Consider the following 25,682-nt stretch of genomic DNA (forward strand, 5'->3'; position numbering starts at 1 on the left):
CAACAAGGGCTATAAAACCCACATCTTACACCATAACCATTCATATCAAGAAACTCTTTAACCTTACAACCATTGAACCATGATTATTTTCCACAGAAAGCTGCTCAAGTCCTGAGCACCAGGACTGAAGAACCCTGGCCTTGTCCAGATGTACATCCTGCCCCTGCACAGATCTTTCATGAATGACCATCTTCCCCGATTCCTACTGGTAAGAAAGCAAATTCTGTGACCAGTTTGGAGTAACCTCCATGATGACTGACTGCCCAGAATATGGCGGTTGGCTTCACAGCTAACTTCTAATACATAACATATATGCCCATGTTTCCTTCCCTTCCTGATCTGAGTCCCAGATCCATTACAATACACAACATCCAGAAAAAGTCCATTAAAAGACTTCTGCTATTCAAATAAATTCTTGCTTTCTGTCTTTAAATAACACAGAGACTTACCCGCAGCTTTAAAGGTGCTATATTCTTCTGAGTTCCACTCCATAACTCCTGAACCAAATCTCCATAGCACTTGGCCATGTGTCCTTTCATTCCTATTGGATTTGTTCTAGAAATCATAAGGTAATGAATATCAAACTAAAATTTAAACAAAGCTCAAGCATGGGGTTGAAGAACAAGGAAGTGTAAATGCTTCTCGCTGAACTGTTATAAGTCAGAATTTATATTTCCATGTATCTAACCTAGTATCTGCCGTGTAGCTCATGGCTGGTAACACCGAAATTAAAAGGACTGGTTCATACTGTCAGCTTCTGGAAGCTGAAACTCATTTTAAAGGAACATTAAAGCACCTAAAATACCAATGGTCTCAAACATAAAATTACCTGTTAAGCTCATAAAGATGTCTTCCTGAGATGAAATACCGTGTTAGAGGTTGTGTATTACTAACACACTGGATACTGGAGTTCATGAAGCATGTGTTACCCAGATTGCTTAATCCAGTAGCCCCCTTTTCAGTAGGAACTGAGAAAAAGAAAACATAATGACACCAATTGCCCAGGTGTGAAAAGTTCAGAATGGTATACGAGGTTAAAACCATGACATTTTCACAGTTACTAAGTCAATTTAAACTGTCCTCAGCTACAACGTCTTGGCTCTACTTAACAGGAATTGAGGTATTTTGTTAGATTTGATCCACCATGGACATCAGCACAGTACAAACTATTTTCAGATAAATAATTATGGTACTGAAATTTCTGGTTTAGTTTATTAAAAACTTAACTATTCTTTACCTTAAAATAACCAAGATAATAAACATTAAATCCAGGATTGCCTATGTACCATTTGCTACTGCAGCATCTGAACATCCACAGATTTATCTACCTGTACACCAACCCCTCCCACATTTCCAGTATGAAGTCAATAAAAGAGAAAGAACAAGGAAAGCAGCACAGGTATACAGGACCTCTACCAATGTTTAGAGCACTTATAATAAAAATAACTGCTTCAACATAATATAGTCTCTTGGATTTTTCTTCTTATCATAATTCAATTACTATACTGAAACACTTACCTTTATGTCTGTCTATTTTACTGCTGTTTGCTATAAAAGACATTTCCTCTGGCCAGCTCATGTCTTTGTTTCGAACTAGAAAGAGATATGTTACAAGGATTTTTAAAAATTGTTTGTTACTTTCTCCAATTGTTTGTTACTTTCTCCAATTGTTTGTTACTTTCTGTATTTCTATCAACACGTACATATAGAGAAACATTTACTTACACGTTCTTCTCAAAACATTTCAAGAAAGGAAATATTTGGGCAGTAGGCCTTTGTATTTGTGTAGTTTGGGCAATTAAGGGGAAATGGGTACTACACACAATTTATTAACTATATATACATTCACATAAAATTATTTGGTTTCACTGCGAAAACCAATTGTAGGCCCCTTTTATACCTTCTATTACTAAATGCTGCTCATCTTGGATTTTAAGGTACTCCAGTCTGTGATCTTCATCATCCAGCAGAGTAAGATAGTTCTGCAGGAGAAAAAATACTTCATATAGTTACTACTTCTAGATTTAAAAATCTCTGAGGATATTTTAATCTCGAAGCAATAAAATTAAAACAGTGTTAATTTCCTCACAAATATCAGAGCACCAGTTTCCTACCTAAGCTAAAGAAATACAGTAGTTTATTGATCTCCAGAAGCATCTAGAGCAATGCTTTAATTTCACGTGGTGTTTCTTCAGAATGAGAGAATTACATTCAGTTAATGATCTGGAGAAATACATTCTGCTTGTTCATTGTGATTTGTTCATAGACACAATTTGCAAAAGATCCTGGATGGCTGCTGGCTCCTGTGCTAACAGAGGCCTACAGCATCATGCATGTCAACAAAAGAATCTATTTTTATTTGCACTTTAAACAGTCTCCATGAAACTTCTTATCAAGCCTCTTAATAGGTCAACCGATTGCCAATTTTTAAGTACATCACTGGACGATTTAATGTTTATCAAGCTACTAGGAAAACAGGAGAGAAGTTCCCTGGGTCATTAACAGCAAGATCTAAATTTCACTGCTTGGAGTGCATAAAAAACTCTAGAAATTAAGTGGAGTTTTCCAACCCGGGCAGTTAAATTGCAAAGGAAACTACAACTACTGGGTTTTTTTATCCCTCTACACCTGTGTTTAATAATTTCTAGAAAAGAATAAGATACACAATATCAAATAGTTGATTAAAAAAATCAAGAAAAAAGACTGACATTACCTCGCTATTGTATAACCAGAGGCGCATATCTTCTTCTTTTATACGTAGCCTCTGGGAGAGATATTCATGTATCTCTTTAATTGTTTGCATTCGACTAAAACAGCCGGTGTAAGCCAGGACTCTTTTTAAAGGAGCATTTGGTGAAGGTACATTCCCTGCATCCACAACCATAAGAAAAGGGTAAAAGATAATGTACAGACTCGTAGGCTAAAAGAAATCAGGTCAATAACAATTAATACACTATATATACTATAAGTACTTTTTGTGATAAAGAATTACACAGCTCCACTCCTTTGCTAATGGATAAAATAACAGAGTTAGACTGAAAGAAAATTGTTACTAACCCTATAGGACAATAAACTTTGCTATCGCAAAGCAGATAAATTTACCTCTCTTCTTACCAAAACCATGCTCCCCTAAGATTCTCATGGGAAATAAATACTTTTAAAGGAGCTTTAAAAGGCCGGCCTCTTTTTCTCTTTAAGAGAGCGTATTCAATTTTCAAAGGAAACGACTTCAAAATTTCATGAGACTTCTTTTTTGAGAACACACTGTAAGTAAAAAAATAAGGCCAAAAAAATTGGTCTGACTGTTCTTGGAAATAGCATAAATTTGCTTTAGCTCTTCCAAAGGGATGAATGCTGATATGTGAAGATGAAATCAGACTGACAGTTTCATGATAAAAGTATTCTTAATAACTAAATTCCTCAAAACATATTCTGTGAAGATGTCTAGGATTTTCACCAGAATTTCTCAACCATCTCATGTTTAAAACAAACTAATTCCATCAGTCAAGATTGTTGCTTTTTTCTATAATATAAGCTCATCTTTAAATAAAATATTTGCACAAGCTCAGTTTGAAAGAGATGAGACCAACATTATATGCTTTATTTTTTGAACTTCCTTAGTTTAAACTGTGGAAGTTCCCCACTCCTCACAGGGACAGATCTGCAACGTATTCATTGAAAGCCTTTACTATACAGCCAAACCTTACTGGACAACTGCATTACTTAAGCAACCAGAAGTGACATCGTTCTCCCTGCACTGTCAAAGGATTAAAATAAAATAAACAGTACTATATGAAAAAATGAAATATTGCATGCAATTTGACAAGAAAGTAAAACCATTCTGTAATCATCTTTAAAGTCAGCAAAGCATCAGTTTTGCCTCAGTATACCAAGCAAAGTACTCATTTTTTTTAAAAAACACAAAAAAGCATTTTCTGAGATTAGGGATCAGAGGATTAGTTGTAAGATTACAGCAAGAAAGCAATTTGATAACTCAAAAAGATTAATAACTGATTGGACAAATAAATTAGTGCAGAGCAAAATAATTCCAAATCAAGATCAAATTTGGCACATCAGAAGATTCTCTTTATTTGAATGTGGGCATTTTAGAATGTCCAAACAAAGCAGTTTCCATTTTATTAGGTCAAGTAGGAAAAATGAATTTGGGTAGCAGGCAGTTTCTGTAGTGGAACTTGATCAAGCAGGCAGCCGCTATCTACATGTTAAATTTTAGATTCTACCAAAGCAGTGAGAACTTGAGCACCTGCAAGAGATTTTTAAACACAGGCTAACACTAGCAAGGCTGAAAGATTTAATTTTCAATAGTCAAGTGAGTCCATTTCTGGACGTATGTTACTGTGGATGCGTACGTATATCTATGTGCATCGAAATGCACACGCAGATGAACATCCAGTATTTCTTTAAACCTATTGTGTAAGACAAGTATGCCACTTTGCATACAAACTGGTAACTGGAAACAAATCCTGCAACACTTTGCAGCTTCACATTTCAGGTGAAATCTGAAGATTATTCTCACAGCTCATCACTTGCACAATCCTTCGGTGAGCATTCCCACCACAATTATGGCAAATATATTTTATTTTTATAATTAATATATTGTCGTTCCGAACTGTATCAAAAATAGTTTTCAGATTCCATTAATTCAGTTGCTTTCTAAAGAGCATCAAATAATTTTGGGCACTAAAGCCTAGCTGCCCAAGTAACTGAGCATCAGTTGGCTGAACAGTGATTTCATTTATTATACCACTGTACTATCAGACACCCCAATGCACAGATGCACATATTCTGAGGCTATAAAACTAACAATCAACATGAATAATCAGATGTGCCTTTCTCAGCTGTTTCATCTATGCAGTGCTCATTTCTCACTTTCAACTCACCCATCTATTCGCAGTAACTATGCGACTTAACTGATTTCACTGAAAACGCTCCCTCATGCCTCTTCCTTTCAAGAGGAGATGGGAGAAAAGCCTTTAAATCTTTACCGAACGCTAGTTGTGCCTTACAGTTGATTAGCTGGTGCACAAGCACAGTGGCAGCAAGCTTCTACAGCTGTGGGTCTCGCTTTCTTAGAAACTGCGCACTTGTATTCTTGCTGCATTCTTAAGTTACCTCTAGGTAAATGCTGAGGAAACATTCTCAGGCTCATCATACCCATATTCACCCAGATGTTTGACTGCTGCGTTCGAGTGGCAGGCTGCTGTCTCAGGAAGAGCAGGTAGCGAGGAAATAACTCTAGTTCAGGCACGTTTGTTTTGCTGTTTTTGATCACCTAGTAAAAAAATATTTAAAACATATTTCAGAGACTGCTGATCCAAGCGTGTAGGAAATCCCAATAGGAACAGGAAGAAATGTTTAAAGCAGACGGTTAATAAAAGAAACTATGTTTTATTAGGAGACAAGAAATCCTCTAAACTTCTTATGGGGCAAATATCCACAGGAACGACAACTTACTGATTTCTAAGCACTTTTTGAAGCTCATTAGTTGCAGATTGTCAAAAGCAAGCACTTTATTTAGCTCAGCATAGCTTCCCATACAACTCCTTGGAAAGAACATTTTTATCATTCCTGAAATATATCTGAATTTATAATGAATCTCATTAATTCTACTCAGTGTATATTTCAATATGAAACTTTCACAACTGTTGAAAAACCACATGCTGAATAACACACTTGTTCTGCACTTTTTGAACTACAGGACTGAATGAAAACCTTCACACTGTATGAACAGACAAAAGTGACTCATGTTGCCTTTTGGTATGTTGACAGAAAAAGCTGACATTACCGCAGATCATAACCTTTTGCTTTTCAAAGTCACCATTTCTACAAAGATTTTGCTACCTCGGTCTGCCAAAAGGTAGGCACATGTAAGCGGAAAGAACGTGCACTGTTTTTGTGACCATGCGAAGCGGAAGAAAATACTCATTTTAAGTTGTGAGATGCAGTATAATGCACTGACGTGTCATAGTATTAAACTTCAGTTACAACAAAACAAACAATGATGTTTTCTGGAAAGAAACAACATAATAGTCCTTGCTGCGGGCTGGGAGACTGGGACTGTAAGTGCCTCTGGACGTGGCTGCGAGTCATCAAATGGTTTTCAAGAATTCAAGTGTTCAGATAACCAAGTGTTGATATATTTCTTAATTATGGACTGAAAAGCTACAGTTTATTCACATGTTATTTGTAATTTTTTTCAGATAGGATACCCAAACTAAAATGCTCTCATTCTGACTAGAAGTCTCTTTTCTAATGACCTCTCTGCAAAAATCTGATGCACAGGAGTTTATGTATAAAGAGATGTGGCCTTTTCTGGATCACGAAAGGTGTTTGTTTCCATGGAGAATGTGTGGGAGGAGGGTAAGAGAAGCCAGTGATTTTTCACTGTAAAATAACTGCCAGTACTATGGCTAACAGACCAAATCGTCAAAAATCATACAGCAAATTCTCTCCCACTTGTGACATGGAGTATTTGTGACACCACCACCTAATCTCTATTGCTACCATCAAAAAAATCCCCTCACTTTCTTTTTTGAACTACAGCCCCTATAAGACTCCCTGACCCAGAAAAAAACAGCCACTACACGGAATAAATACACAATAGAAACTGAAGAAAGCTTATACATGATCAGACCAAATTACTACAGTTTTTCTCGCCCCTAACATCAACCTACTTTTTTCCAAATTCAATATTAATAATTCAAGGCATGCCAGCTTTAGCTTCAAATGATTATGACCTGTTTATTGTCCGACTGGACGAGTATCGGGTGAGAGTACTAATCCTTGTTTTTAGCACTGAACAGGGCTAACCAGTATCATGCTGAGTCAGACCTACATAGTAGATACCTGCTCAGTTTTCACCTCTGTTTCTTGAGAATTGCTTACGATAAACACTTTATTGAAAAAACTTCTACTAGAAGCTGAACAGCTCAACCAGTCTGTGCAGCACTCAAAAGCTGATATGCTCATTTGCAAACTCTCTTAAGGAATATCTACTCCTGCAGCTTGCTGTTACAGCTCAGAACTGCTTCTGAGCAACTGTTTTGCCAAAGAACAGTCTTCACCCATTCTCTTTACTAGGATCCTCTACTGCTCTCTGCTTTTTAGATCATCACTAATTCTTGTACACTGTCCTTTCTATGACACTGAACTCGAAGGACAGCAATTGTTACCTTACCTCCACTTCATATGAGAGAGGAAATGAATTTCCAAAGCTGCAGGTGTCCCAGTTTTAATTTCATTGGTTTTGCAGACCAAGTTGAAAATTTATCCTGGCTTTTAAACATGAGTGTTTTGATGCCAAGTCTTTTAAACCAATCTCAAGTTTACTTTTGCCTGCTTTAGCAATCACGATCAGTTGAGCAGCACTTCTACCCTGTCGCAATATCTCCTGGGGTTTGTGCTGCAAACCACCAGGTGAAGATCCAAAACTTTCTATCCATGGCCATTTCCGAGACTGCTTTTTCCCAGCTCGCTCTTCAAGACTTTTCACTCAGACTCTCCATTTTGGATGAAGTGGGAGATGACCATAAAAAATGGCCTTGTGCAACTGGCAGAAGCCTTGACACAGTAGGTTGCTTATATTACCTCAGCAGTTATGGTAAGTAAACAGTGTCTACCATCACAACTTACCGGCCTGGGCAAGGACAGATTTGCTCCATACCAATGGTAAAGTGCTCTCCAAACAGGTTCTGGTACCATTATGTAGTCCTGTCCTTCAATCAATTGTGGAGATCGCTTTAATCTTCCACCTTCCATTGTTAATGATGCAGCCTCCACACAAAAAGGGATTTTGTCAAATCACAAGTGGAACAAACAGTACACAGCTACAACAATTTTAGTTCACAAACACAGACAAGTTTTTAATTACTAAAAATCTTTTAAATAACAAATAGCAACTGTTTTTCATACTGAAAGATGGTATTTAAGTGTAACAATAATTAATGCTCAAGTTTAACTACTTACTATTTCTATAAAAGGCTGTCCAATGTAAAATTTGTATTACATCTCCCTCATGTCACCTACTCCGACAACTTCAGATACTGCACTGAGAAATCCAATCATCATTGATTGTGCTAGTCTGTGTTTTATGTTTTGTTTGCATGAGTACTGGAAAAACTGTCAGTTTTGGTTTACTATTTAATTAACTATTTTCTGCTTTTAAGCAATAGCAATAAACTCTCACATTTAGGTTGGAAACACTAAAGAAAAGTGTTGAATTACTAAAACATTTTACAGTTAATGCTAAAAGTTGTGTTTTCATAAATGCCTTTTTCATTTTTAAGTTTTGTGAAGTCATTTAAGACCATTTTGAATGTCTCTCTTCTCACGAAACACTCAACAGTAACTTCAGAAACAGAACACAATCGTTTCCTTTGAAATAAGAATAAGAAACCCCAAGTTTATATGATAAAGCAGCGGTAATTTTGAACTAAGCCACTAGCTGAAAAAACAGCACACAAAAAGCTGTGATACAAGTATGCTAGAAGATACTTTTCCTGTGTTCACAACTCGGATGAATTTACCTTCACTGGTTCTTGCGTTACTAGGGGTTGGTTATCAATAGCTCCCGGTTTCTGAGGATTAAGCTGTAGCAAAGTATTCCCGTTGGTTCCAAGAAAACACTGGTTATTATTGTCTGAAGTATTATGCTGCCTAGCAAAACATACATCAGTCCCTGGCGTGCCAGGGTAAGCACTGTCTGTAACAGAATACAGGGAAAAGATATAAATCTCTATTTTAATTCATAAGTCCATAACATAAACGAATCAGTTAAACTGTTGTATCCTTTGGGCTTTTGAAGAACTCTGCTGTCCTTCATACTTCAGGCAAACATGCAACACCTCCAAACCACAGAGTGACAAATACATTGGTACTCTCAGAAAAGATGAAGAAGTGGATATATGAGATGCAAATATCAAAGAAGATACTTACACAAATACTGGTTTGAAAACAGCCTCACCAGGTTTGTGTAAGCAATTGTGTTTGGCATTTACTTGTCATGGATGTTCAACTGTTAAACTCCTCAAAAATCTTATGTACAAAACTGCACATATATGCAAATAATGATGAACTGCTGTTTAAACAAGACCGTTTCTTGTCTATCTACCACAGACTAAAAAAATCCCAGTAATTCATGGATGTCCACATGTAGATCACTTCTGCAATCAAAACTGTGCTATCTTTTCGCCTGGAGGAATCCATGCAGCATTTAGTTTTCTCAAAACCTGTTCTACATTAAACCTCCAAGGAAATAAGATGTTATGCTTACTGCTGCTAGTAGACTCTGACGCTTCTGATGCAGTAGAAATATTATCTGAAAACTTTTCTTCTGTTGTACTGAAGTAATTAAGACCTCCCATTTTGTCTTCTCCCTGTTCTGAAGTATTGGCTGCAGCAGCTATGAGTGAATTCTTACCTCCACTCAAGACAGATGAAGGCTCTATCACAACAGGGTTTGCATCCTAAAATTGGTAGGCAAGTCGGAAAGTTAATTATAAGCCAATATCAGAGATTTAGCATCAGTCAAGTCAATCACCAAAAGTCAGAGCTGTGTGACCACTTCTGCAAATTGCAACAAAATTTATAGAAAATAAAAATACTTCCAATGTAATTTGTTACGTAGAAATTGTTAAACCAATCAAATGAACTCTTCTGCACAATATTAAAATTGTGAGATACCCAAATTATTTTCTCTATCTAGATACATAAAGACAACCATTTTAGACAGCTATAATTGCAGACTATGACTATTTGTAGATCTGTCCTTGTTGAATTTCATATGGTTAAATGAAAACAGAATTAAAAAAAACATTCTTTCCTCAAACCTGCAACAGTTTAGTCTTCCCTAACTTTGTTTTGAAACAAAGTTCCTTTGTTTCCTTTGGAGACAGAGCATTGCAAAGGCTCACACTTTGGCAAGATGAAGTTGGAGAAATAAATTTGCATTCCCCAAAAGCACAACTTGCCTGCCCTGCACAGACAAGATGTAAGAAGAATCCTACCCAATTAGAGTACCAGTCACAACAAAAAATGGCAATAAATGAGAAAACAGAAAAGGGAAGTAACTGAGCCTTATAAAAAAAGGAAAAAAGAAAATCCATGCATTGAACATCACTGTAACAACATTAGAAAAAGGGATATTTCCTGTTTTATGTTGTCCCCTATTTATCACATCACTAAACAATATCTTGACAAACAACTGTGCAGTAAAGCCAAAAGTATAAAAACAAGAATAAAATGTATGTTGGAATTACAGTAATCATTTATAGTGTTTCACGGAAGTTCCGAGTGTACTTTTTGCTACGAGGCAGACTGAGTGACTAATGGCATGATGCTATCATGCAAAGAATTAGGTATGAAATCATGCGCACATCGGTGTCCTAACTCTATGACAAGGATCACATTATCTAGTGTTTCAGGCATTTAAGCCATCATTCGTCCAGTTCACTGTGCACAAAGAATAACTGTAATTACATAGTTAGCCCATGCATACATTGCAGCTTTCTGAATATTCTTAGTTATTTGTATTTATAAAAAAACTCAAATACACATTTGATTAGTTATCACTATAGAAAACTCTCTTGAGAAACAGTTTATTTCACTTATTCTATATTCTTGGTTGTGAAACCTGCAAAAAATATTTATCTCCACCTCAATTAAATTTTATTAAATATAGTTTTATTAAGTATGCTTTCTTTTGTAAAATTCATAGTGATGCTTTAACTTAAATTTAGCCGGAAGGAGTTAAAGAGCATCCTGTAACTACAAGGTATTAGTAGGACTCCTTTGATTGCCACCAAGCACTGGACTACTTCTCATTACTGCCTATAAATCGAATTATACCAATTCCCTCCTTAATTTGGCCAGAAAACATATATTATCTATTTGTAGCCCAAGCAAAGTCAAAATCAATACCGGCAGCTTTATTATCAAATAGATCAAAAGACTTAAAGGGAAGTACTACTGTGAGAGTACGTTTTCATTGAACAGAAGTATTTTGACAAGCAAAAATGATGAAACAAATACAGAAAGTGGTGACAGTTTAATGAAACTATAGCGAAAAGCTCACCGTGTGATGATTCAGCAAAACAATTATTTTCCACTGAGACACAGGAGCTGCTTAATTTCAAGCACTACTGGTTAAGCAGTCATTTTCTCCCTGTTCTTCTTTCATCAATGCATTCCCAAATACAAAGAAATCACTTAATGATACTTACATATTTGACATACTCCTTCCACTGCTGCCACCATGGCATTGCAATAAGAAACCAATTATGCCCTGGCTGAAGGCCGTATCTGCTTTCTCTTTCTAACCAGCCTCTGCACATAAAGAATGAACAACACGACATATAAGCTGAAACAGGGAAACTACAGTCCTTCTTTTGAAAATATTAACAGGTGATTCTGAAACCCATCTAAGATTCAGAGCAAACCACGCACCTAATGATCTGTCCTTCCTCTTCTGGAGTGGCAGGTCGTAGCCCCAAAACTATATGACACACCTGGAAAAAGAAAGTAATTCTTCTTAGGAACTATGCTACTTTGAAACAAGCATTAGAAAAACAAAAGAAAAGAACTAATGGGACTTCTCAGATAGTTCTTTTTAATCATGTAGCAAGATTATCTAAAGTTGAACAAATCACTACAAAAGAAGCATTTCGAGCTATGAGATTCACAACCTTTTCCTACCACTAAGACAAAAATACCAAAAATGTCAAATGCCTCAAGACGAATTAAGGTGAACAGAGAATGAATCTTCATTATTTTCAAGTCTGAAGCACACACTAAGAAAGACCACAGTAACTGACCTGGATTGGATATACAAGATGTTAAGATGTCTACATGTACTAGAGAGACGGAAGGAGGAATTTGGAGAATGCAAGCTGCTAGAGGAGGTAAAGGTTGCAAAAAATAAAATGGAAAGGGGAAAAATGAGGAGAAGTGGTTGTGTAAGGGACTGAAAGGAAAAGAAGCACATGAAGACACGCAAGGATAACCAACCACCCACCACTGAAAATGCTCTCAGAACTACAGCGCATTTCTGAATGTTAGATGCCTTTTTTTTTCTTTTTGGAACAAACGCAGATGAAAAACGCACCAACCCTTTAGATGGCTGCACAGTGTGGGTGGGGTTTCATTCTCAGTACAAGGCAGCAGTACCAGATGGGCAATACTTTACTCCTCTCTTCCTAGCAAAACCATCCCGGCCTTGGCTGCAGTGAGGTCCCAGCAGGTTTCTCCCTGCATCTCCTCAGCCACAGGGCACGCCGCAGGGAGCAATAAGCAGAGGGAAACAGCCCCTGCAGGAGCCTTTGTTCCCCACTGGAGGGAGGAGGGTCAGCTGTCTTCTCTCCAAGATGGTTTTCAAATTGGTTGCTACTCATAACATGATTTATAGACGTTTCCTTATGTCTCCTTTGAGGCTATCAATTTGCATCTCAGCTGGAGATTTCTAATGACTGGTGAGATATCTTATTTAAATTTATATTACAGTGTGAGAGACCATTTCATATTCTGAATAAAACAAAGGCCATTAGCTGCTGGGAAGCAACAGATTTTCCAGCGCGGGCACACACAGCTGGCTGTGATGTTTCTTTTTAAAATCACATAACACTGTACTGGTATCAGATTCTCCATCTAAACCAACCCCGATGCAAACAAACAAACAAAACAATCTTGTCAAGCTTTCCAAGGTGCTCCACTCCTAGTTTTTCTGTCTGCAGATGAGACACACAAGCTCATGACAGACCAAATAAATGCCCAAATGCATGGCAGACTCTGACCTGTGTGAGTATGCTGTTGAGCCTTCAGCGTGACATGAGGGTGCCTCATGTGAGAAAGTTATCAAAGGAAATAAAAAAAACTAAAATGAAAATGTATCATGTCTTGCCAGGAGAAAAACACTGGAAATGAGACCTCCCACGAGCAACTTGTAACAATTGTGATGTGTAATCATTATGCAGACAAATTTATTTAATGTTCATTCATTCTGCCTCAATATTGCATAGATATTTGTTAATCAAGTTATGATATGATATGTGATGCTATATGGTCCAAAAATAAAGACAGCTCTTCCTGAGAAGGCTGCCATGTGAGTAAAACCTGATGCAATTTGAGATAAAAAAGAATTTGCAGAACTTTCTGATTTTGTTCTTTTCTGGTGTGGTGTAGCTGATGGCATCACAATATTCTCACTCAGACCTCAAGTACTTGGAAAAACATAGTTTAAAACACACTTTATAAAGTAGCCTAGGATCATGACCAGGAGTGTCAGTACTACACTATTCAGGTAACCTCCCACAACAATTATTTATTTTTTTTTAAAAAACACACAGCTTCTGTCTGACGAAGTATTTTTCTACTACAATGCGACCCTGTAACTGATTAGGCTTCTCTCCTAAAAGGATGCTGGCTCTCCCTGGAAGAGCCAAGATTGTCATATAGGGCTTGAGGTGAATACTAAATTAGGGCAAATCTTCAAGGCTCCATTAGGATCATTATTATTTAAATTCCAAGTGTTAGCCTCTACAGATAATGGGTAAGGAACAAACCGCAGTGAATGAAAATACTCTTAGGGATTATTTTCTGCACAAAGTGAGCCAGTGCTGAAATATGACTGTTTTAAGGACTTACAGAAATCCAATTCAAGCTAAATTAAAACCAAATTCATACACAGTTAATCCTCAGCTTCTGCAACACAATAGTGATATGATAGCACACCTTTCAAGGACCGCTCCAATAAGAAAGCAATGAAAGGTTCCTTAGATGGCCTTAACAGAAAATGTAAAGGGAAAGTGGTTGTCAAGAGTTAGCAATACCTTTTCTCATTTCCTGTGTCACTCTCCTGGCAAAGAGTTGCAAGAACAGCTGTTTAAAAACACAGCCTTTTTCTAACGGAAAATATAACTGCTGATATGCTTGAAATTTCTTTTCATTTTATAAACAGTACACTACAGTCACTTCACCAAATTATGCTTTAGGCATCTCCATACACTGAAAAGAATAATAATCAAATAGAGAGTCATATTGTCAAGGTAATGCGAAACTGCAAAAGCACATAACTTCAAACTGTAAGCATGCTGACACAAACCTGATGCCGCATTTCATGGCCACCCAAAACACTAATGACTTAATTACCATAATGTTCAAGTTTAAATTTCCTCTAAACATACCTGAAAAAGGAGATTTAAAAATTCATTGGCAAGTGCACTCTTCACACTCCATATCTGGTAGTCCTCTAGAGTGAGGTGTCCAAGCTTAGTTAAAGGAAGCACAAGGAAAGGGGAAGGAAAAAACCATCAAACCATTAACATGTTTCTATTAAAATGCTCGTTAAATGTGTCATGCAAAGCATGACAAAACCAATGATCTGATAAAAATTAACATCTGCCATTCTCATAATAAAATTTGATCCAATTAAAGAAGAAAAATCCAGTTATAGCATAACATAAGCAATCTAAATAACCAAAAAGTTTTTAGAGCATGGAGGACAAACTATGCACAGCATAAAACCTTTGCTCCTGCTCTCCATCACTCAGATTTAGTATTCAAGCCCAACTGCAGCAGTCACACCTTCTCAAACCATGAAACCAGCAGAAGCGTATGTGACTGGTCAGGGCACAACTAAGACGATCAAAGACTTTGATCATCTGAGTAAGCTCTGCACTTATAGATACTTTCAGATACTTCATACTTTAGAAACTCATCATCTACCTCTGTGGGCTGGGAACAATTATTCTGGATCATCAAGTCCTTATGATCTTCCCTTACAACACAAGCCCTATTAATTGTTCATCACTTGTAAAGTTACACTCGCGTAACACTGACCGATGTCAGAGGACTTTCTGATTTTCAACAGTTCAGTGATAGGATCAATCTGAATTTTTTATACTGTAATATATACAGCCATTTTTACAGCAGCAGCAGTTATTCCACTTATTCCTACAGAGCATTTTCTCCAGAGTTCACCCAGGTCAAAGCTAACATAAGATGAGAGGTTAAGTAATTTATGTAATCACTGCACCATCAGCTCTTTCCAGCACTATGCTCATGATGCAACTATGAAAGATATTCTAAAGACTTAGTCTTCTTTTTTAACTCTTTGTGGAAACGAGACTGCTAAGTGCTTGCTTATAAACCACACCTTTTTAAAAAAACCAAACAACAAAACCTCAAAGGATGAAAGAAAGAGCTCATTGAAGCTGTATTGTTTGCTGCTTTAGCAATATAAGAATTGTAATAAAATATTTGCCTACAATTTTGTTGGAGTACTAGCAGGCACAGTAACTATCCAAACAAGCAATTATGCATATCTAAACATTCTTCATAGTTTTTCTTTTTCTTTATTTGTAGTTTACAGGCACTCTTCACAACTAGTAAAGCAAAAGATGAAATAACGGAAACAACTTCTACACTGTTTGCAGATGCTCATGCCTATCTTGAAAAAGCAAGAACTTAGATATACACACAGCTAACTATAAAACACAATATAAACTATTAACACTTTCTGCTGTGTGTAACAACGGCCATGACAGATGAGCCCATAGTTTCACAGGTACTCAGCTCTGAAACAGTATCATTGTTATGTAGTCCACCGTATATAGAGATAATATTGAAAAGTAGTTTGATAATGAGTTACTACTGCATTAATACGGTACTCTTCCAGCACAGGAAGGTTATTTTTTACATAGCATAAAATAAAAGAGATCCTAATGCACTACTCCTTTGGCACAGGATCATTTTAACACAAAACAAAATAAGTTTCTTTAGAAGAAAGGTCAAGCATCAGACTGGTATTAATTAAGCATAGCAAAGCCTAGTATATGCTTCAAATGAATTTTATCTGGTTATGTATTTTTGGTTTAGTTTCATATATAAAAATGGCTTATACAAATCAAACGTTCTTTCTCACACAGAACAAAGTGAAAATTTTAATGCAAAACTGACATGTCTTCAAATAGATTATTTTATTGACACATCCCCGCTTTACAGCAAGCACAAGATTTTACTTTCTTTCTTATAAATTAACTGAAGATACCAGACTATAAAAATGATGAGGAAAGAGTAGCAAATTCCTACCTTTGTGGTATCGTGCATATTCAAAATATCTTCTACAATTTCAGACAAATTCATTTCCAATTCCTTAACAAACAAAAGGATTAGAAAAGAGAGTTAAATTCTCACAGCAGTCTCTGAACTGCATGTGTTCAGAATAAAAATATAACTGTAAGAAAGGTTGATGATACCTCTGTGTAATTTGCAACTGAGTGTTTCCAGACACTTGTACTTTTGTATCGAAGGCTTCTTTGTATGAAAGCACACATTACAGACAAATGGCTCTGCTTTGGTTCATGGAAATCATAGTTATGCAAGGTAAGTTCTATCCAGTTATCAACACCCCTCAGGTAAGGTAGTTCAAACAAGCCTGTATTTTACTGAGGCTACATTCAAACAACATTCACATTCCTCTTTTTGAAGGATGACTTTAAAAAATAGGAGCAAATGAATAAAAAACCAAATATAACTTACAGGTATTTTATCAGTACGGTTATCTTTCCAGACCTCTAAAAGTGCGACCACCATTTCCTTAAGTTCAGTGCGAGACAACACACCATCCCGGTCAACGTCAAAAACCTTGAAGCAAACTGAGAAAAAAGGAAATTACTTCTCTATGTTAGAACTACTCAAACCCTATTTTTTCTCTTGCACAATGCAAGCCTGCAGAGTTGTAATAACATGATTTAGTGCTGACAGTTTTGATGAGGCAGGATGCATGTGTGGTAGTGAGGAAATGGAGCAGCTGTGTTTAATAAACCGAAATCTAGATTCCTGCAATTCTCTGCTGTGTTTTCTGATGTGACATAGCAGAGAACATATGCACATCCAGAAATTTCCATTGAATGATAGCATTTAAGTTGCAGCAATATGGCTTTGCATAAGTATGGAAGAAAGGTATTTCAAAACACAAGAACCTTGCAGGGAGCCAGCTGAAAACTGGACAGTAAACAAGTCAGAACATGATATTTATCACAAGACAATCAAATAGGACTTTCATGTTATATTGTATATAATCAATAAATAAGCTTTTGCACTTTATTACCATACACACTTCTGCATCATAATGCAGAACGCTGCAAAATAACTTCTCAGATATATTTTTTTTTCAAACAGGCTGCTAATTTATATGAAACTACAGATAAGTATAAAATATACAGAACTAGCTTTAGTCCTCCTTTATAAAAGGAAGCCCCTGTATTTAGAAGCTAAAAAATGAAAGGAATTTTAAAGTCTGCCACCTTTCAGAGACACACACTCGTTCAGTGAAAAAAAATTCTAAACAGGTGGAAACAACTGAACTTCATTGGTCAAACTCAAAAACTTCTCTAAAAGGAAGAGTTAACATTTTGCATACTTACACTTCTGTCTTTCTGCCAAGGGTCCCCTGCAACATGCTGAGAGCCCACAGGAAATTTCTTTAAAATCTATGTGATTGTCTCGGTTTTCATCAAAAGCATTAAACAAACCTGCAAACCACAAAAGGATCTCCTGTTACAGCATCTGGCTGAAACAGCTGATGACATACTTTGCATTTATGTGAAAAGTTAATGCTTAACATTTGCAAGAAGTAAGAACACTAATAGCTAATTCTTACTAAGTGTAATAAAGACAATTAAACACTACTAAGACCAGTTTAAAGGTGAATTAGAACATTCATCTATGGCTAGGCAAAGCTGGGGGCAGGGAGGGAATCAAGAATTCTGAACAGCAGCCTTAATCTCACACCCTCCTTGTAATGACTGATTTATAGACATGTACAGTGGAACCAGATTGGCCAGGACAAGCATTTTCACAAAAGCTACAGGACCAAAATAGTAAAGGTACTCAGAAGCCAAGTGCTTTGGCTTTTCCAAAGTGCCTGATAAAAACTCCTATAAAAATCACTGAACATCTCTGCCAACTTGGCCCTAAGCAAGTTTGGAGTTTTAGTCACCAGCTTTCAAAGGATTTAAGACTTCTATTCTTTTTTTTTTCATCCCCTGACAATGACTCAGTTCCACTATCCACAGAAGACATATAGAGTGACCAGAAACCATTCAAGTTTCTTCACAGCAGCTGTGTAAATTCATCTCACTAAGCAGATAAAAAACAGTCACAAGCAAAAGAATATGGGGATACACCCCTATTGAACTGAACATAAGTTCTGTTGTTCAAACAGCTTGCATCCACTGCGGATGAATTCCCCATCTTCTACTTACTGCTGCCCCTTGTCAGTAAAGCTGACTGTTTCGGGATAAAAAAATTGCCACTCTAGGACTGCAGACAAAAACTAGTGTGTAAGCAGAATGTTACTTAATGTCCTTACGTTGTGCAGTAAATGGCAATTAGACAATTGCAACCTCCAGTTATTAACAGAGTGGCTGCAACTTGAAAGACCAGCTTGGTTATTAATGTGTCTCTATTGCAACATACGAATCTCCTGACCCAGCCTAATGAACAAAACCGTCCTTAACTGCTATTAGGGAAGACTCTTTCATTGACTGCATGATACAACTTCTCACTTCCATGCTGTGTTGTAATTTCACAGACGAAACCCACATTTGCCATTTAGAAAATGCTCTTCTAGTCTACCTCGTGCAGGGACGGCAGCATATTTTATCATCACAGAAACTTAAGGAACTCAATGAAAAATTTTAAGCAACTACAAGGCAAATTATATTGACTGTCTGCTGTATCTCCTGGCAGCTAATAAGAATGCAACACACAGAAGCAGCAGTTCCTTTGTCATTCCACATTTCCCAACAAACAGAGATCTCCCAAATATCTTTTCTCATTTTCAAACATTCAGAACTCAGTGAAATGAATCTCTGTAATTTAAGCTTAAATTATGTTTTAAAATAGGCCCACTTTTAAAGCTCTAAAATTTGTATGTCAGTAGAGCATTGGGCTCTGAACACCGCAGCGACATCACTTCCTTGCACATTTGACTGACGTTCCATACCTTCACTCAGAGATGGATGAATAGGAGGGGAAACTAAGGGGGCAAATGTTTCTAAATCAAAACGTCCAGTTCTTGATTGAGCTTTTAGCAGCCAGTATCGTTTTTCGAGATCAATGATGTCAGATTCTTCCACTGTAAAATCAACAAATATAAAAGAAATTTTTGGTAATATCTAGACCAAGTTAGAATTCAGCATCAAATAAAAATGTAGCATTATTTTGTCACAAAGAGAAACAATTTTCTGTTCAACAATACTTTTAACCTTTTTACATATGCAAGTATGTCACAACACTGCTTTAGGTCAGTGCAAATTAATTGGTTCTCAAATAGATATGTAATGACAAAGCTGTCTATATTAAGAACACTACGTGTGATCCCATTCCCAGATGGTTCTGAGCCTTTAAATCCATGCCAGCTTTCTAATAGGTTTAACTTGAGCTATTTGGCCTGGTTTAGTCTATAGAAACAATAATAATCCTGTAAGGCTTAAGAACAGAAGAGACACAAAAAAAGTTACATGCCAAACTGAAATTTTATTGATTTAATTTTCCTACTTCTGTCAATAGAGGTAGTAGTTTAATCAGAGTAGTAACTTCGGTTACTATAAGCATGAATGACTTAACTGCACAGGAGGCAGCAGAAACTACACAAAACCTTATCCTGAGCACCAGGAAGTTTGGAAAAAATTTGACAAAAGATCCGATATCTGAACTAGAGATGGAAGACTGGAAGGGGTTTGCATCTTCCTGTATAAGCTATTTAGACAGACTAATTAGAAAAGTGCCAGCAGTGAAAACATGCCCTTCTTTCCATCTGGATGTTCAGAAAGGCCATACACTAGCATGCAGAACACCCACACTACGGCCTCAGTTCCAGGGTCACCTTACCCTAACACAAATTCTCAGGCCCAGGAACTGGAGATGCTGCAGTGTCTACACTTGCACTAGCTATTGCGTACTTACACATAAGTGAGATAAGAGAACTGATCCTGAAGAACACTAAACTCATTTCCTTTCTCCTCTCCACCTCCTTCCTAGAGGGATCAATGCCCTTATCTGGCTTACCATCTCCTGGCTCTTGATTGTGTTGTGATCCCTGAATGGTTTGGGTCAAAAGGGACCTTTAAAGCCCATCCAATCCATCCCTCTGCAAGAACTGAAAGATGCTTTCTTTTGCAAGAGAACCTCTCAAATACATACAGTAGAAGCTAGTTGTAACCCATTTTTCAAATTGCACTTCATAGTTTTTATAGTGCTAACTTGAATGCTTTATCATTTTAACATCAGAAAAGAGGTTATCAGAAAGCATCTTATCTGCATTTTTGTCAAGCAATGGTAAAAACTAAACATCATTTAAGAGACACAGACGTGTCATTTAAAAGGCAGAGAATTTACAAATAATTGTCTCCAAAAGAATAGCTGATAAGAATTAGACTAAGTTCTACACCATGTTACAGCCAAGGCGGGTCCAGGGTTTGACTCTCCCCTGAGAAGCCCAACATTCTAGAAAACAGAACTGACGACGTGGTAAATAACATTCTTTGTACCAATTACACTTACACAACTTAGGTTGAATGCAAGTAAATGACAAAAGACTGTTTTTCATTCATAGCAAAAGTGGACTGCAGCCCACTGCCATAGTTTCACTTACATAAAATACAGAAAGATTTATTGGATTACGGCACATGTGAAAGTTTAAATTGGTAGTTGAACGCCAGCTGTTACATAATTCGGTTTCTCCACAATGACTTTTCTGCATATAATCTCGTAAATCAAACCTCAGTATATGTAGTGCACCAGCTATTCCACAGTAAATGTAAGCTAAAAGGAGTCTTTTGACATTTCTGATATATACATACAAACGTATCTGGTTTTGAAGTTTAAATGAAAAAGGAACTAAGCACGTATTACCCAAACATACTAACATTTATGAAAAAACACCGTCTTCTTCTAAAAAGGTTTCATATGGATAAAGTATGTTCCTTTTCAAAGTATAAAATGTTGTTCCTAATGCCCGTTCAGATCACATCAGATAGCGAGAAGTGGGCTTTCATTCAGTAGTTCACATTTTAAATACTATGATTTTTAAAAATTTATAAGTACAATATAGTCCAAAACATCAAACCAGACCACTTTCTAGGCCAAGTAAGCATTAATTTTTGTCAATTTAATATCTAATAGGTATTTGGCGTCACCTGGAGATACTATGCATCTCTGATATTTAGCATATACTACCAGTTTCCTACCATGTGCTATTTTATGTCTTCCCCATCACTTACACATTAAAAACATAGAAACCTTTCAAATCTGTAAAACTATGAACTGAGTTTCACAGTTCAGTTCTCTAAGAATTAGATTGATAATGGCAAGCACACCTCAAGCCACAGTCTTCTAAACGTAACGGAAGAACAAGTAAACAAAGCATTTTCAGCAAAACTATGTATTTGAGAAACCGTAAGCCTGCTAAACGTGTGTTAATTTAAACCCAGCTGCCACACAGTGATGGACAGTCAGGCTGCACAACAGTGATAAACACTAAAAAAAAAATTCACAAAATGTACACCCTCCTTGCATACTACAAAGGCAGGGAGCCATCAGCATTATTATGTCTTGGAAAAGAACTTAAAAACATGTTTCCATTTCAGGCACTATTTATTTAATTCTTTATAACACCAGAATTAATTATTTCAATATATTTTTACCCACCTATTGGTACAATCCTCTCTGGTTCACAGCAGTAGAAGCATACCATATTCCCAACATTTTAACGGAAAGTTTGGTTTACAGTTTACCATGATACCCTCCACACCAAATCCAGTCCTCGGTTGCAGAGAGAGCTCTTCATGGCGCAACGGCTGAGTCAGAACCGAGACAGAATGAACGCCAAACACACTTGTTCGTCGCTTTTGAATTAACACACACAAGACTCCAGTGCCTGGGCACAGAGAGCTGCTTCCCAAGCCATAAAATAGCCTGGGAACTAAGAGGATAACAAAGTGGCAAGAGGCAGATTAAGCGACACTGAGGCTTTTTCTTATTGGCCTCGTCTGCTGTAATACTGTCATCTTTTTATTTTCCTAAATTAAAAATGGGGACACAGAGAGGCAATACTGAAACTTCAACCAAGATCCTTGTGTGTGTCAGACAGGATAGCCCAGACATTTATCTAGCAGAATATAGATTATCAGTGCCTTAAGACAGGAACCCACACAGCAGAGATTAAACACAACAGTTCCTCTCAAAGCACAGGTATTCACACACTTGGAAAAAAAATAGTCCAGAATAAAATCTTCTCTCAAAGGCACCTTTAATAAATCAAAAATATTCAAATTGTCATCTAGTGGCCTTGCAGACATGGTGTTTCAAGAGCAGGCACCACAACTGAAGGGGGCAAACTACAGAATGTGTATTTACATCCTGACAACCTATTAATGCAAGCAAAGTTAAGTGATCACTTCGCTTTCCTTTTATAGACTCGCATCCTCATTTTACCATAAAGCCCTACATGTTTTTAAACCCACCTCTGACAAAAGAGGTCACTTCCATAACATTCAATTTCCGTTTCAGACTGTTTCAAAAACTCACTCACGCATTTCAACCATGCTGTCTGGTTATCCAGGGCTTCTCTCATTTATTATGTTAAATTAGTGACAACTGTATGCTCTAAACTATAATTATTATACTGCTTACACACTGTCCTACTGCATGTCAGTACGTAAGAGCTGTCAGAAAAAGCAAGAGCATTTAAATGAATTCTTCTGATGACAGAAGTCTTTTCAATTCGAAGGAGAATTAGGACGCTATTTAATAAGAACTCAGTGACACAAGAACTGGGTAAGAAAGCAGTAAAAATTACATGGTCTGTCAGCCTGAAACCAGTCATCCCTCTGATAAATAGGAATATTCTTCCCATGGAAAAGGGCTGGAAACCCGAGCATATAAGCCCCTCACATGACACAGAGACACACCAAAACGACACAGTCATAGAAAGGGATCCACCACCTGTGCTGCAGCAGAAGAAATACTTTCAGTCAAACGAAGGAAACCAACAAGGTTTCCTGACAGCAAGGTAGACAGAGCAGGGGATGGAGCACATGGTCTGAAACAGACCTCAACTGGGCTAGTTTACTTTTACAAAAAGGTCAAGAAGAAAGATGAGTCACTTGCATTTATAGTGAACGGTGAAAAGGGAAGAGAGCAGAGACTGGCTGAAACCAAGGCCAGTCTTGACAGAAAGTTAAGACAAACTGCCCACAAATGCATGGAAAGAATGTACTGGCATAATTTCCCAACTGAATTAGAAAACCCCAAACCCAAGCAGCCTCAGTACCTTATGAAAGAAATGATACAGAGACCCCCAGGGCCTGCCCCTGGTGGCACAGGAGACTCTTCCGCTTGTCTCATGTTCCTGGACGTCTGCCTGACAAACTAAGCCACAGAACGCTGTACTTGGCAGCTAGGATAGAGTCACTGCCACTCAAACACTTACAGGAGTGCAAACTGGAGAGGACAGGTAACAAAATAACATCCTCCAGCGGCTGGGAATTGTTCTATTATTAAAATACTGCATTTGGACTTAAGAGTGCCAGAGAAGATTAGGTGTTTAATTTGTAGTTATCAAGGAGGTATAATGATCTGGGGGAATACTTCCCTACAGAGAATTTTAGTGTTAGCAGTAGTCCCAGACAGGATTTCTCTTTGATTTACATGCTCCATGACAGAGATATTCAATACGATGAGTTAGAAAAACACACATAAAAATCAAACGGTACCAAATCCTATTATAAAACCGAGAAAACCTAAACTACCGCTGGTTGGTCAGTACTCCGGTATAGGAGAGACTCATAGCCCTGAAACTGCTTTTTAGGAACAATGATCCAAGAGAAACTTATTTTGGTAGCTTTCAAATAAAATTATTCATAATTATGATTTAAGTAAAATGGGACAAAAGTTGATTAAAAGCAGCAAGTGTGTGCAACTTCCTGTAACTTCAAAATTTCATTTCTAATTATGTGTTGAGAAATATAATTGAAGTCATCTGCATACCAACATAAATGTTATTTACAAATGAAAAAACTAGAATTCCTTTGTTTCCCTGATAGTTTGGCTCATTAAGCAAATTTAAATGGAGTTACTGATGCTTTGCAATAAAATGTTCGTTGTCTGTTTCTAAATCAATGTTAATAACTTTCGCTATTTATATCACTGCAATTTTTCATGTCTCTGACATATTATTTATTCACTGAGAAGTGTCCTGCGAGAGGAGGTCAGGCTTGGCAGGAGGGTCTGAAGCTCAAGCCGGGAGAGGTTGCATCGTGGTCCTGCCGGAGTCCAGCAGCCAGACCAGACAGTTATAACTGCACCAGCAATTTGCACAGATCAGTTTTCATTTTCCAGTAGAACAAACTTAAAAACCTTTCTCTCTACTCTGCTAACAGTGTTTAGCTCGGTTTACTAAACATTATTTCAGTTACTGGTTCTCCCAAAAGGCAAACGTTATCGTAGGTAAAAGCACTAAAAACAAGCCTTAAAATCACTGACATCTCAATAGCAAACACCCTTCTCCTAGGAATACCAAAGTCCCTTAGATGCTCTACTGTAACCTATGCTCACAGTACCCTTGCACATCAAGTATAATTTATCAGTCTTTTGTCTTTCCATTTAATTTAAAAAACAGCTGCTCCTTCTTTTATATTAATAAAGACATTAGGAAGCATTTGTTCTTTGGAGGTTATTCCTGAAAGCAAATCCTAAGGAGGCTTCTCTTTAGTTAATTTAGTGCCCTGACTACATCAAATGCCAGTAATATTACTTATTTTACTGCAGAAAGCAAATTAAGAGGTAATACTTATTTTTGAAACGAGTATTATTTTCAGAACTATCTCAATAGTTTTACGATCTATTACATCTGAAACACCAAATATAAACTGGTATTAACGTGAAGTCACTTTAGATAAATGTACTCGTCAAAGAGAAGCTATTTTCCTTTTTATTTTCTCTAATTTGCTTGGTAGCAAACTTCTAACAGAAGTGTTGTAATCTCAGATTTGCTACCTCTTAAAAATAATGACCCACAGTGTCCTTGTACATAACAGTGTTTAAAATATCACAGCACAAAAAGCAGAGAACAAATTAACAGAGAGATGAAATTTATCTCGCTGAACAGAACTGCATGTATCTCATTAGAGTAATGAGACTTAACAAAAAACTAGGCAAAGCAACACTTAAAACTGTGAGTTCTGAAACAGATTCAAGAACCGCGCACAACAGCAAGCATCATTCACTTACAGTGCGTGACTCCAGCCAGGGTTTGATAGAAGGTAGGGGTATCGCTGTCATCGGTGAGTGTCACATACACACCTCCGGACAGCAGCCAACGGGAAAACGTGAAAGCATCTTTGTTGTGCAGCAGCCAAGCCCTGAACTTCTCATAGTTTACCTTTTCACTCTATAGAAAAATAAGAAAATGTGAGTTGTTTATCTCTGCCTTCTAAGTACCAGTAAACAGGAACCATCCAGCTGTATGAACAACAATTGGGACAATCTCCTATAAAAATAAGTACTAAATAGTAAGTACTAAATAATTTTTCCTTTGGAGCTGTGCCTGTTTTTCCATTTCATTCTGAAATGCAGCACTGGGAGGGAAATTAGACTCCTCAGCA

At 37.1% G+C, this 25,682-nt stretch overlaps 1 protein-coding gene across 4 annotated transcripts in view; it reads right to left on the bottom strand.

The window, feature by feature from the left end:
• The window catches only part of USP32 (ubiquitin specific peptidase 32), a 67,100-nt gene that overhangs the window by 12,293 nt on the left and 29,125 nt on the right, over positions 1-25,682 (bottom strand). The window contains exons 5-21 of one of the 4 annotated variants that reach the window (XM_054085036.1): positions 25,309-25,468; positions 19,022-19,153; positions 17,439-17,546; positions 16,552-16,667; positions 16,102-16,164; positions 14,196-14,279; positions 11,464-11,525; positions 11,241-11,343; positions 9,440-9,485; positions 8,547-8,722; positions 7,654-7,794; positions 5,134-5,293; positions 2,714-2,868; positions 1,901-1,982; positions 1,519-1,593; positions 830-968; positions 450-555 (exon numbers count right to left, since the gene is read on the bottom strand). In XM_054085036.1, coding sequence (XP_053941011.1) covers positions 450-555; positions 830-968; positions 1,519-1,593; positions 1,901-1,982; positions 2,714-2,868; positions 5,134-5,293; positions 7,654-7,794; positions 8,547-8,722; positions 9,440-9,485; positions 11,241-11,343; positions 11,464-11,525; positions 14,196-14,279; positions 16,102-16,164; positions 16,552-16,667; positions 17,439-17,546; positions 19,022-19,153; positions 25,309-25,468 — 1,908 coding nt within the window. Of the gene's footprint in view, positions 1-449; positions 556-829; positions 969-1,518; positions 1,594-1,900; positions 1,983-2,713; positions 2,869-5,133; positions 5,294-7,653; positions 7,795-8,546; positions 8,723-9,292; positions 9,486-11,240; positions 11,344-11,463; positions 11,526-14,195; positions 14,280-16,101; positions 16,165-16,551; positions 16,668-17,438; positions 17,547-19,021; positions 19,154-21,726; positions 21,937-25,308; positions 25,469-25,682 lie in introns of those variants that run through there. The other 3 variants (XM_054085035.1, XM_054085034.1, XM_054085037.1) reach the window with 3 other exon arrangements.

This window comes from Cuculus canorus, chromosome 20 (genome assembly GCF_017976375.1).
Source record: "Cuculus canorus isolate bCucCan1 chromosome 20, bCucCan1.pri, whole genome shotgun sequence".
Lineage (NCBI taxonomy): Eukaryota > Metazoa > Chordata > Aves > Cuculiformes > Cuculidae > Cuculus > Cuculus canorus.